Here is a 14,490-nt window from a genome sequence, read left to right on the forward strand (position 1 = left end):
GTGACACTAAATACTGGAGCAATGATGCTTTGCATTACAGGAGTAAAGTACACATTCAATACAATTAAGAGCACACAAGCTTTTTTTTAACAAGGCCACCCCCATGGTGCTCTTAACCTGTATGGGTTCTTTCTCATATAGAAAAGATGATACATTTCTGAAGAAGTTTCTGGTCCCCAAAGACTTCCACTGTATGGTGAGAAAAAACAAATACTATGGAAGTCAATGGTGAACAGATACTGTTACTGCAATTTTTGTGTTCAACAAAGGAAAGAAATTCATACAGATATTTGACAATCACTCGCCCTCAAGTTGTTTAGGAAACAAACTGAGGGCGAGTAAATGTAAAATATTTTGGGCGAACGATCCATTTCAATAAATAGTAAATAGCAAGTCTGTAATGAATTAACACAGTTCAGGTGTAATTTTGGTTCATGTTGCAATAGTTGTTCTAGTTATGTCATCTGTGCACTGGATTTCTCAAATGGTGCCACAGATTCTCGTACTGGTTTGGGATCAAGACAGTCACCATCTTTTCAGTGTAGACAATAAACTTTAGCCCCATTGTCTGGTTTCTCTTGCAAAATTTTCCTGGATATTTCAACATTTGTTTTTCCTTCCGTTTTAACAAGACACCCAGTCCCGGATAATGAAAAGTCACCACGTAGCATGATGCAGTAAAGTGTTTTCTGAAGTGTTAGATTTGCACCATGCACATTTTTTGGCTAAAGGGTTTTGGCTGGTCTGGCAGCTAAATATTTCCTGCATTGCAACTGGGACACAATTATACCGTTTGCCATTTCTTGATCATTTAATACAGCACAGACTACGAATTTGTTTTGTTTTCTTGGTTTTCAGTTTGTAACTTGAATAATAACATCTTAATTAGAAGAATTAAATCTAGGATATGCTGTTGTTACTTAAACATTCTCATTATAGTATGAAATATAACTGGAACAAGCCAACTGAACAACCACTGCGTCCTCATTATGGCTTCTGCAACACTAGGACAAAACGAAACAACATAGTTCAGCAATTTAGAAGAACATTTTGAACATAAACAAAATCTAATAATTATGAATTTTAGTGCTTATGACTAAAACTGTCCCAGAAAACAAAACATCAACACGGAATTTTAAATAAAGCATAATGAGTGATTTATACCAAAAGCCTGAACTTTTTAGGAGGCACTGCAGTGTGTGACAAAAAGTACAAAACTTCATTTTCAAAACTGTCCTTAATGCCAGAGATTTTAGATTTAATCTCGGTCGATGAACTATGGCTGTGTCTCAAGATTAAATCAAATTTAAGGTTAGTAAAGACCAAGACGTAATGAGCATGTAGTGTTATCTTAGCAAAGGTAACCTGAACCTGCTGGATCAATACAGACCAACAAGAGGACGAGGGTCTAAAAAACATGCTGCTTCTCCTGTGTGCTCACGTAAGAGAAAATGGAGGGCTAAGACTGACCAAATATTGATCCCATTCGTTCAATCATGATCTCCAGACACTTTCTGCCGTCTCTTGCCCTTCCTGTCTTTGATGAGGACCGCTGAGGTTCTGCGTGACATGTGTGAGTTATTTGGGGCCATTGTTGATGTGAAAGCTCGTTCTCTATGCTGTCAGGATGTCTGTGATGATTCTCGAAAGTGCTAAACTCGGGTCAGTGTATCAGAAACAGTTGGAAATGGCTTGTCTGAAATCAAACGACAATATGAGATTGAATCACATAGTCTAGTTATACCATCTGTGGCGAGTTTCATTCTCAACTAGTTTCTTTCAGCTTTTCTGAAGAAACTGGAGAAGTTTAGTGAAGAAATCCACCAACGGTTGCTCTACGGTGAATTGTTGCTGTGAGAAAAGAGTCCAAACAGCTGATAAAAACAACACAATATTCTACAACTAATCTCTAGTCCGTCAATGAATGTCTTGTGAAGTGAAAAGCTGTGTTTGTAAAAAGCAAGCTCTCTGTTTATAATATTGCTTTCTCCAGTTGTTTAAATCAGGAAAGAAACATGCACAGAAAAAGCACCATTTAAAAGTGGAAAAACACTGTAAATTTTGATGAGAGAGGGCAAGGATGGACTTTACTTGTGGATTATTGCAATGGTTTTAACGGCTGTTTCATTTTGACGGCACCCATTCAAAGCAGAGCATCCACTGGTGAGCGAGGGATGCAGTGCTAACCGACTCAATTCACTCACATACATCTTAGATGACCTGAGGCTGAGCTCATTTTTCATTTCATTCATTTAATCAAGAAATACAATGTAGCTTCTTGATGGTTCCTGGCAAAAATCCATTTACCCCTTAACTAACTAAATAATTTAAACGGGCCTTTATTGAACAGACATCGAGATCCTCACTGTAGACACAAACTCATTTTAATTGCATTGAAAAATTAAGATTTTTTTGTATTGTAGGCTTGTTAGAATTCATACACCCTAAGCTTGAGAACAGTATTAGTGATGCCTGCCTTAGCAAGCAACTGTGACGAAAAAGCATGCACAATTCTGTTAAACTGAGGTTGAAGAAGTATATTCTGTGGTCACGCATGCATGGGTAAGCGATACCATAATGTCACTTTACAGCACATTATAAACACAAAGAAAGCAGAACAAGGTTTCCACTTGAACAACCTCCTGCAGGAACGGGGCCTGGTTGCCATAGGGATTCCCTTCTACTGTCCTAGTCAGAATTAGAAGCGTCTCTGTGCAATCTACCCACGAACAAGAGAGGACCAACCTTCCGTCTCACATCACCAACTGCCTTCAAATTACTCATTCTGACTGTACGCAAAGTTCAATCATCTGCAGCCCACGCAAGCTACGGACAGACGGCCTTTGCCATGGATTATTCATGATGAGAAATATTTGCCTTTTGTTGGTGAAGTAAAAAGAGAGGGCTGTTTAAAATGGAAATTCGCTGCTAAAAGATATATTTAAGAGTGACTTTGAAAATGCCGCCTGTGAGGCATCGAGAGAGCAGAACGAATGTAGGCGCTAAAAAAAAAACAGCAACAACAAAAAAAAAAACGCTCTGTTTGGCAGGCTCCTAGGTGTTCATTAGGGGTGGGTATCTGCAGGTCTCTCGTGAGGTGATGCATATGCAGTGTATGTTGATAAGACTGTGGGAATCGTGTTATGTAATGTAAACAAAGCCACGCTGGATCTGAATGCCTGAGATGTGATCAAAAAGAATGATTTTTTCATAGTTGATGTAGCTGTTCGAACACAAGTGAACATGCCACACGGTAGCTTTTCAAAGAGAAACTATTGTCTATTAAATATCTTAAAAAAAAGTCAGCATTGGCGCTGACACAGTTACCATGTTTAAGTAAGAAAAAGCTTCACAAACAGTCTTTTCAAACGTAAGGCATTATTTCTGTCTTACAATTATAGTTCGGATATAAACAATAATGCCTATGGTAGCGATGAAAATTACCTTTTGAAAGAAATCAAAGCTTCAAATAGTGTTTGTGCCAATTACATTGCCACCAGGTGGTGACAAGTATGCTAAAAAATTATTTGTCACGGAATCATTTATTCAAGCGATTTGCTCAAAAACGCTTATTCATTCAGTAATAAACAAGCGAAGTATTTATGAATTATTCAAACCAATTTTGTGTTTTTAAGACATTGTGCCGACTTTTTAAAAAAAGTTCAAACTTAAAAATGTAATGAAATGTGTCCTGAGCATTAAGTCAGTATATTAGAATAATTTGTGAAGAATCACGTGACACAAATAAAAATCACAGCAGATAAACAACATTTAAAAATACCGATGACATTAAAATTCGATCAATTAAAAACAATTATTTGAAACTCTTTCCCAAATAATAGTTTTTAGCGCATTTGTTTTCACAGTCACTTATCTACATCCCACCTTTCTAGAAGATTCTGCAATACAGGCCAAATTCTCCATAACTCCACAGATAAAGCTGCACTCATTTAAGACAAACAACTCTCTGAGAGGGATGTACATGTTAATAATTGATAACAGTATTCAGACATGTAATTCAATCTCAAACAATTTGCTATAATTAAGTTTTTCTTGAAAGTGTATCCCATTTCATCATAACATCTTTAGGCAGCTACACAAGTGCTTCGCTCGAGGGAGCAACACAAAACACATTAGAGACACAAACGTCTACAAAAATATTTGGAAAGAGGATTTAAATCATCTGAAGCAATGCTTTACTGAAGCATGTCCAAACAGATGGAACGATTCAATGTAATGAATTGTTTGAGATATTAAATGTGAACCTTTAACACCGATCGGTGTATACAGATGTTCTTCAGATGTTCTTGAGCCTAGAACTGCGAGCTGACGATATCGAGATTTCTATAAGGGGCAGAAAGTAAACATGCATGAAAAGGGAAAGTGGAAGGACTCAAACAGGAGGCGATAAGTTATCTAACAGCTGAGCAGACAGATCTTGAGTCTGGAGGAGGCAGGAGGCTGAGCCTGTTGGCTGCGTTCACACTGAGGCTGCATCAGGGCAGATGGCAGGAAGAGTTGAGGGGGCTCATACACACACATACACACAAACTGTGCCAAAAATGATGAGAAACTGTGAGGGCCATTAAAAAGGCTACCAAAAACACACATTTTCTTCAGAAAATAAACTACCACTGTGATTATAACAGGTGGGTGTGGCTTTTTTAACATGTAAATCTTCTCTGGTTTATTTCTCCTGATCTTTTCAATATCCTCTGGTCTTAGTAAATGATACACTACAGAAGTGTCAAGTTTTAAATATCAAAACTATCTATCTATCTTTTTGAACGTGATGCTACTGATCTAATTGGATTCAATGATCTATGCTAAGCTATGCTAAAAGTGCCATCGTCAGACCAGGAGATCGGCTGAATAGCTTCCGAAACGGTAAAACTCAACTTATTAACTCTCTGGTGGATTTGGAGAATGGGCCAAAAAAGTGGAGTGTTCTTTTAATTGCTATGATTAAGTCTGCTGCTTAATAATTACTGTCTCCATCCCCCCAGAAACAATGAAGTACTAGGCGTTCATTCCCTCATAACCTCTACGTGCCAGTACACCAATCATGTTCAAGGAAATTGCAGCACGCTGTCTGTATCAAGACACGAATTAAACACACCTGAAAGGCTACTGCACCAACGGGAAAAACAGGTAATTTGGTGAATGAGGAAGATGATGATGTTACCTTGATGTAGCAGTTCAGCTGTGGATAAACCCTCTGCACCCCCAGAAAAATGGAGAGAGGGGTTCGGTGAGGGAAAGTGGCTGTGACGACATGTGTGACCTCTGGGAAAGAGAAAACCCGGAAGCAGTGCTTCTCATACAACTGCCGCTCTTCCTCATTGGGTGCATCCTCACCTTCACTCAAAATACTGCCCACCGCGTATCGACACTTCTGCGCTGGAACCTATAACATACATAAGCATACATTTACTAATGCAGCAGTGTCATTTTGAAATGAGAATGGTTCTGAGAATGGTTTTCAGTTCACTACGACAGTCATGAAAAAGCTGATGACAGTAATTAAATGGTTGAAGAAAGTCAATAAACCAATAATTTGGAATATACATTTAAAAGGAACACTTTTGAAAAAAAGGGGTAAATCTCCAACTCCCCCAGAGTTAAAAAGTTGAGTTTTACTGTTGTTGAATCCACTCTAATCTCCTTCCTGTGTGATATCACTGCTCCTCATGCAGCCACGGTATGGCAGCAAACTTCCTTAATTGATTATTACGCCGAAAAGAGAACATAGTTCCTAATCATATCTGCCTAGAAAACTGCAACTTTTCATTTTCCGTCGGGTTTAGTACCTGATGTAACTACAGAAGAGTCAAGTTTCAAATAGGAAAAATATTTAAACTCTTTGGTTATTGGTCTAATTGGATTCAATGAACTATGCTAAGCTATGCTAAAAATGCCAGACCTGGAGATTGGCTGAATGAATTCAAAAACTCTGAGGGATTGAGAGACTGAGCCTATTTTCCAAAAAAAGGGAAGGGTTCCTTTAAATACACTTCTAAAAAGAAATCCACAAACAATAATCAGCATCAAGTACATTCTCCAGGGAAATTAAAATGATTCATTTAAATTGAAGGAAAACTCCTGGGATATTGATCTGGTCAGTTAAGCATCAGAGGGGTTGTTAATCAGTTTCAGCTGTTACTCTGGGGTTACTCTGCTCTAAAAATGAAAATAAAAGATGTCATTCCAAAACTGTAAAAGCTTTGTTTGTCCTCAGAACACAATTTAAAACCGGGAGGCTTGTGACTGTCCCATTGACTTCCAAGTAAATAACGTCCAGAAAAGTATGAAAAACATTGTCAGAATCGTCACTTTATGAAGCAACAAAAATACTTTTCATATAGAAAGAAAACAAAAATAACAACTTAATTATTCGGCACAGTAACCTTAACCGTAGTGACATTTTGGAGAGCATTCACTGGACACACATAGCGTATGCTCTTCTGTGTCAGTCACGGTGCAAGTGTTGAAAACTTTTTCCCCGTCAGAGCAGAGAGGAGGTGACGTTACTCTTTAGTGAGGACTTCATTAACAGTAATTTCCCAGCTTTGATCAAATTAGCGTAACAGATTCTCAAAAGCACCACATTATCATAGTAACAAAAGGCACAGCTGTATCTTGAGCTTAGCATTCTCTCTTACCTTGGGAGCCCGATGGTCACGACGTGCATGAAAGACAAATGGTTAATGTTTCAGACGCCTGGCCTGCTTGCTTGATCTTCTTAGAATGTCATCATCTTTACCTCAACGTGTAAAACACGACGCACATGACTTTTTCAGGTCATATTGTTATACTGGAAGAACAAGGATACACTGTTTTTGTACAATTCAAAGCAGAGGTACGCGTACAAGACGTATCCTTGCATTGCAGCTGACACAGAACTATGCTATGTGCGCCCAGCGGATGCTCTCCAAAAAGGCGCTAGATTGACATTATGTAGCGGAACGCCTGAATAAAGTCCTTATTTTGTGTTTTCGTTCTTTACAAAAAGTATTCTCGTCGCTTCTAAACATTACAGTTAAACCACTGAAGGCAGATGGAATATTTAGACAATGTCTTTGATACTTTTCTGGGCCTTGACATTGTTCATTACTTTGCAGTCAATGGGATAATCACAAGACTCCTTGTTTTCATCCAAAATGTTTTAAACTGTGTTTCTAAGACAAACAAAGCGGGTTTGGAATGACATGGGGTTGTGCCTCAGACGGTCCAGGAGATCAGTGATGCCAGGCATGCGTACAGGCACGTGGGGGCCATATAAACTACTGAATACCATTTTGAGTTGCTGCAATAAAATTTCAGCAAAATGGACTAGCCTACTGCATCATTTTTTCACTTTCACACATACATACAGTTGACAGTAAGGACATAATGTTATATGTTTAATGTTAAAAATATTTCACAATATTACTGTATCTCTGATCAAATAAGCTATATATATATATATATATATATATATATATATATCAGATAAGACCAACTTAAGGCAATCTTAAAACAAGTCCCATAGTCAGATTGTCTTAGCTCATGTATACGCAACACACAATGCAATATCATGTCTCTAAACATGTGGAGCACACATGTACTACACAAAACAAACAGTGGATAATGAATGCAATTTCTACTGCTCTTTAATTAGCTTGGCCCTGCTAGCTTCCACCGTTAACAACTTTTCCCAGTGAAGCGGGAATATATCAAAGACGAACACTTCTCTGGCACTCATCCTCCCAAACTGATCCCCAAACAGCACATCCACAACAATAACTTTCCCAGCCCCATTAAGACCCATCAGCTGCCTGCAGTAATCACCAGAAGGAGCCGTGCACATCTCACAATGCTTATCTTGTGCAACAAATAAGCAGGAAGAACTCCCTCACTCTCGCATTGGCGTTCAAAGACAACAGGGAGCGTCCACGATTCGGTGAGTCACAGAGGAAAAGCTAGCTTAATGAGAATAAACAAAGCCACGGCTGAGAAAAGCATATAAATACAGGATTAGATGGAGTTGCATGAGCAGGTGGCATTGTATGGCGAAAAAGGAAAAAAACAATGAAGCTGTAGTTTGATAAGACTGTGACTATTTGCCACGCGTCGTCTGGCAGCTTTGAGACCGGTGTGGACGGATGCCCAACTGTCACTTTTCACGCACGCCTCTTGCTTTTACCAACCCAAGGAAAATATGCTTGCAAATGAGGGCACTGGGGAAATTCGAGATGGATTGTACGACCCAGTCTTGGCTCGGGGTTCAGGTCTCTCGAGGATCTGAAGGGAAAAAGGGTAGGTCGCCGAAGCTAGACTGTGACAGATGAAGGTCTGTTTAGAAAAGAGGCTGCAACAGTCCCCAGAACATCCATCCTTTAAATTGGAGGAAAGTGTTCATTCGTCTCGTAGTCTTCTGGGTCACTTTTGGCCTACTGCCGAGCCCTCCAGGAATAGATTGCACTGCCAGTCAGGAGAAATATCAGTCACAAAAACAGATAACCAGACGAGTTAAACTGGTTTCGGTTTTCTCTCAAGATCGTTCGGTGTTTATATTAGAGTCCTAATCAATTCTGATCCTTCAGCAGAATCGCATCATTCTTCAAGTAGTCGGCTCGCAGCTGGATGGTTCTGAGGCCCTGGTCTGCGGGAGGTCTGGGATCCCGATGTGCTCCCAGCAGGTGTTGTTCACGGGGAGTGTGTTTTAACAGACTGGCCTGTCACTAAGCCTCCATTTGCTCAGAGCCTTTGACAGAAATTGTGACTAAGTCTCTTCCAACATGGCATTAGATTATAAATAAATATGATCAACAACTACAAAATTTTAGGGATTGCCAGGGACCGTGTTCTGTCAACAGTTTAGTCAACAGTGCATATTCAGGACGCTTTTTTTTTTTTATACATGATGTCAAGTATTAGAGGGGAACTCCACAGAAGCAATGAATCATTATTAGTGCATTTTAAGCCAAAAATGACCAAACTCATACTGTTTCACCAAATACACTGCCTGTACAAAACCTTTAAAAAAGTCACCACCTGGAATTAACTAAGCAAATAGGTGCTATGATCTGAGGTTGCTGCAGTTGGTCTAAATTGGTTTACATTAAAGAGATTGATTACTTACCCACACGTTGTTCCAAACCCATAAGATTTTTTTTCATCTTCAGAACATAAACTGAGATATTTTTGATGAAATCTTAATGTGTGGTTTGGAACAACGTGGGGGTGAGTAATGAATGACAGAAATGTATTTTTGGATGAATTATCTTTTTAGAGATAACAACAAAAAAGATAAATATTTTATAAATAGGATCATAAATTTGTACTTACATTAAGTAATTTAGCAGACACTTTTATCCACAACGTCGTACCACTGAGGACAATGGAAGCGATCAAAATCAACGAAAAAGCAATAATATGAAAGTGCTATAATAATCTCAGTTAGCCTAATGAGATACACTTAGCTAGGATTTATTATTATATAATAAATAAAAAGAAAACAGGCAGAACAGAATAGAGCAAGCTATAGAGGCATTTTGCTTTTTGTTGATTGTATAATAGAAAAAAAACAGAATGCAAAAATAGTTAAAGTGTTAGTTTTGGGGTTTTTTTAAGAAGACAAGTAGTTAATAAATGAATAGAGTCTAAAATGGGCACGTTTTTTTAAAGAATAGAATTCCAATAAATTAGGAATATTCGTTTTAATAAACACACACAAGTCTTGGCCAATTAATAATGGTTAACAAAAAAACAAGCACCAAACCAATTTAGATTAAAGGGTTACTCCACCCAAAAATGAACATTTTGTCATTAATCCCTTGCACCCATGTCGTTTCAAACCAGTATATTTTGGATAAAAGGTCTTGTGAATGTCCCACTGACTGCCAAGTAAATAACACTGTCAAGGTCCAGAAAATATGAAAAACTGTCAGAATACTCCATCTGCCATCAGTGGTTCAACTGTAACATTTAGAAGCCTTTTTTTACGCAAAGAAAATAAAAGACAATGTTCTGTGTCAGCCACACAACTAGGACGCAAGGACTGTCGCTTCTTAACATTCAGATTGAACCACTGTTGGCAGATGGACTATTGTGATGATGTCTTTCATACTTTTCTGGACCTTGACAGTGTTATTTACTTGGCAGTCAATGGGACAGTCACAAGCCTCCAGGTTTTCATCCAAAATATCTTCAATTGTGTTCCAAAGATGAACAGACCTTTTACAGCTTCGGAACGACATGAGGGTAAAGTGATTAATTACAAACTTCTCATTTTGGGGTGAAATATCCATTTTAAAAACATGACCAGTTTTCACTATTAACTAGTTTATTAATAGCATCCCTATTGTAAACATATTGGCTGTTTATTAGTCCTTATAAAGCATATATTCTGCACGATCATATTCTACATCCCTAATCCTATCCGATACCTGAACTTAACAACTACCTTAATAACTCTTAATAAGCAGCAAATTAGGAGTTTATTGAGGCAAAAGCAAGAATTGAATCTTATAATAAAGCATGACCAAAAACATATATTTTACGATCCAATGAACTCCCGATGGCTCCTTCTTCACTTTAAAAAACATTACAGAAGTCTAATAGATTACCAATGCCATTTCACACTGACTTTAAGTGCCTGTAACTTAAGAACTTGCAGTCTTCAATGAGCCTTTACCACTAAATCACAGCACACAGTACAATAAACCGCCTATCAAAATACCAGTAAGTTATACCACAATAATCACATCCTCCTGTTGACAACCGAAAAAGCTCATAGAGAATCTGAAAATTGGGTTTAAAAAAGCTGCGATGCGGGTACAGGAAGGAGGGTTAACTCTGAGGTGGCGTGTTTAGTCACGACTGAGGTAAATGTCTAAAAAGAAAAGCTTGTAGACATTGAAATATGGCAAGAAAAGATAATTCAAGACACTGAACTGACAGAAAGACAGAAGTACTGATGAGCATACGTAACTGTCAGCGCAGCGCTTCCGTTTTACTTTTGTCATTTTACTTGTCAACTAGCAGTCAAATCCATTTCAGGCAAATTTGCCAAATGTCACCGAGGTTACGGTGTTGCTGCAGTCCTCTGGGAAATCGACTCCAAAATACCTCGGAAGGCAGACTCATTTATTCATCACTTCAGACGCACTTTAAAAAAAGCTCTCACATCCCCCCCCTCGCTGTCACTGCCGCTATCCGCATCTTCACAGTGGACTGCCTTTTCATGTTCCTGCCATCCTCAGACAGCCAGGATGCTGTGAAAATACTAATAGTTTTGATGGTGAGAGCCAGTTGGAATTCTGTTCCAAGACGTTTGTTGACGACAGGACGCTTCCTGAAAATGGCAGTTTGTTGACATAATCTTTTCTGTCACTAGTCAATTTCCATTGATGGATCGTGAAGATGATCAGATTAAAGCTATCAAGCTCATCAAATCATTCTCATTTCTTCACACCACGAAACACTCAATAAGGGCCTGTTTTTGACAAAGAGTCGAAGGCATCTCAAAATCTTTCTGCTACAAGTCATAATATATCATTTGCTTTTAAACCAAAGCCCCCCCTTATTTGTGTCGGTAAAATACTTTTAACTTAAACAAAATATGAAAAAAGTTTACTCATACCTTGCCATTGAGGAAATGCTTTCAAAAGGACAAATTTGTACCATATCTACACCTAAAGTATGCAAACTGATACATTGAAGAAATAGTTCACCCCCCAAAATTCTCCAATAACTTTCAAAATACTGGTTTTATTTGACAATTATTTTTAAAATTAAACTTTATTTTTGTATTTTTTGTTTTTATTTCAGTTTTAGAATTGTAATTTTATTGTTATTATAATTTTTTTTTTTTTTTTACATTGCAGAATCTGTAAAAATCCAAAAGTTTTAACAAACTTAAAGGGGTCATATACATTGCACTTTTTTGTTTTAAGATCTTTTTTCTTCATTTTGTACTGCGGAAAATGCCAAAGCTATTTAATTTAGAGTTTAACAAGAGAGCTTCAGTTTAAAATACCACTGTTTGGTGCTAGATCAGTGTAAAAAGACTGCTAAATTCTGAAATCTTCTCTGATAGTGTAGTATTAGGACATGATGAATTATATTCACGTCAAGTAACCATCTCAAACCCTACTACTGCCAAAAAGCTCACACATACTTCAAACATCAGAAACACTACTCAAAGTCCAATTCGGAAAAAAATTTGCCATCACCTATTCTAGCAGCCTTCGTCGCTGCTATGCCTATTTTTTCTTTTCATCTTTTTGACTGACTTGCAAAAGGCCGATGTGGAGAACAGAGAAAGAGCAAACCCTAAAACTCTCCATCACTTAGGGACTGGAATGCCTTTCATGGCCCTTCACAGAATCCGGCATGTGAAGAAGTCTCCACGGCTCTTCTTATCCATGGCAACCATCTTCAGACCCACGGGCTTTTACTTTCACCGCATTGTTTGGCCTGATGAGAGGAAGTTCCCAAAAGCTTGGGGGCTTGCGGACTACAGTAGCAGTCAGTGAATCAGAAATAGAGGGACCGCGGTGCTCACGCCAATCCTTGTGGTAAAATCCTTCATCCCAGAGGACTCCATTGTTTTCCAATCTTGCTCCTGCCTCTCTCTACTTTCTATCAGCAGCCTTTGGGAGCTTCTGACCCCCGGGTTTAGCACCCCAGGCTTCTCTCTTAACGAGCTGAGATCATTATGCCAATTAGATGAACTGGATCAGGACTTGGCCATGGCTGTATGTGCGGAGCTTTGGACAGTTGCTAATTGGGGACTTGGGGAAAGAAAAAAAACAGTCCGTCATTGACAATGAGCTTTTGAAAGTAAGACCAAGCTGTCAATCAAGAGTCAGACTCTATCCCACTAGGTCTTTTTGGTGGGAGCCGGTTGAGTACACATTAACCGTTTTGACTGGTCAAGGAGGAGGTGGGCAGGAAGTGTGAGAAATGTGATCATTCAAGAAGGTCTTGTGCACAAACAAGTAAACCAAGAGACTTTCTTCGCCAAGAAATAATCCCAGCAACACCGTCAGCCTACGCAAACTGATTTACGAGCGTCTTCTCGAACACGATGATGGGTTTCTGCTCTTCCTCTGCTGCAGAAATGTTGGTTATTTTTTGATCGTGCCCTTAGATCCTCTTTTACATACGTAAATAGAAAAATAAAAATGCGCTTCAAAATCCCAAACAAACACTCAACTTAACAACTTGAAAAGTTACTGGAGCCACTGAAGGTCAGATGAACAGTCGCAGAAGTGTTATGAGCTCATTTATATTCCCTAAAAGTGGTGAGGGCACTAAGGCCAAGCGAAGTAGGTATAGGGCACCAACTCAGACACATTTTACCTTTTCTGCTTTCCTCTTTATGACATTCTGAGATCAAGTTCAGCCCAGGCTCAGGTTCTTTCTCTATATTTATTAAACAACACACCGCTTCAGATGACTACTTATGCTAGCCCTCCTCCATTCTCTACTACCTGTACTGAACTGAATCTTAACTGCATCCAAACAACAACAGAATTCATCTCGTAAGACTTAAAGGCACTTATACAATTGCAATAAACTCTTATGATCTTGTATACAGCACTGAAGCACCACTGGAACTATTTTAGAATTTTTGAGCTAATCTTGTTCTTGGAACGACAAACAGACATTCAAAGCTTTGTGAACGAATCATCCGTTCGAGTCAGGTTTTGACAATGAATCGATTGATCTGATTGAAAGAACTGGTCTATATTTTTGCGAAAAGGTGGTTTGAAACTACACGAAGGCGAAAATTTCATTTCTTTCTGTTCCTTTAATGTTGCCACTCTTTTTACTGCCGTTACAGATAAATGTAAACGTAATAAGTCAAAACCGGTTTTATAATGTAAGAGCCCTGACTAATTTGCTGGCTTTAGTAATAATGCTTTTACACTGCGAGATGCATTTTGCAATAAGCAATATGGAAAATACGCGTAGAGCAAGCAAATTAGAAAATTTAACACCATTTATCATGATTACGCGTGATAAAATGAGATTATATGCGGTAAAGAACCTCACAATAACAGATAATCCAATTATATCAAAATATCAGAATATACAAACATATTCCACCCCCACGCGGTCAACTGCATAATCAATATTAGTGCACAAAATGACTATATCAACACCTCCATCTAGTGGTGAATGAGGATCAACAACTGCCTAAGAATAGAAACGATGCATTTCAATCATCAACAGGCTTCAAATTACAAAAGAAAATTGATTAAAAAAAACACTTAATAGAAGACGTGCACAATACAGACTTTGCGTGCATCTAATGAAAAGCCCCCGTGTAAGACCTTCGTGTGAGATTAGCCTACTTTCCAGGGAAATTGATTACACGGCCGAGCAAACAAACTAAACAGCAAATTTAAATTCAATGAATTCACTAAGCAATTGAAGCAATTTACCTTCATGAGAGAATTAAAGCGTAATGCATGTGTAATGTGTTAGATGTGCTGA

The 14,490-nt window shown here is 38.4% G+C and overlaps 1 protein-coding gene across 2 annotated transcripts in view; it reads right to left on the reverse strand.

The window, feature by feature from the left end:
• Positions 1-14,490, reverse strand: part of LOC122354076 (testis-expressed protein 264 homolog) — a 42,465-nt gene that overhangs the window by 26,063 nt on the left and 1,912 nt on the right. For both annotated transcript variants that reach the window (XM_043252074.1, XM_043252073.1), the window contains exon 2: positions 5,186-5,407. In XM_043252074.1, coding sequence (XP_043108009.1) covers positions 5,186-5,407 — 222 coding nt within the window. The remainder of the gene's footprint in view (positions 1-5,185; positions 5,408-14,490) is intronic.

The sequence above is a fragment of the Puntigrus tetrazona genome, chromosome 11 (genome assembly GCF_018831695.1).
Source record: "Puntigrus tetrazona isolate hp1 chromosome 11, ASM1883169v1, whole genome shotgun sequence".
Taxonomy (NCBI): Eukaryota; Metazoa; Chordata; class Actinopteri; order Cypriniformes; family Cyprinidae; genus Puntigrus; species Puntigrus tetrazona.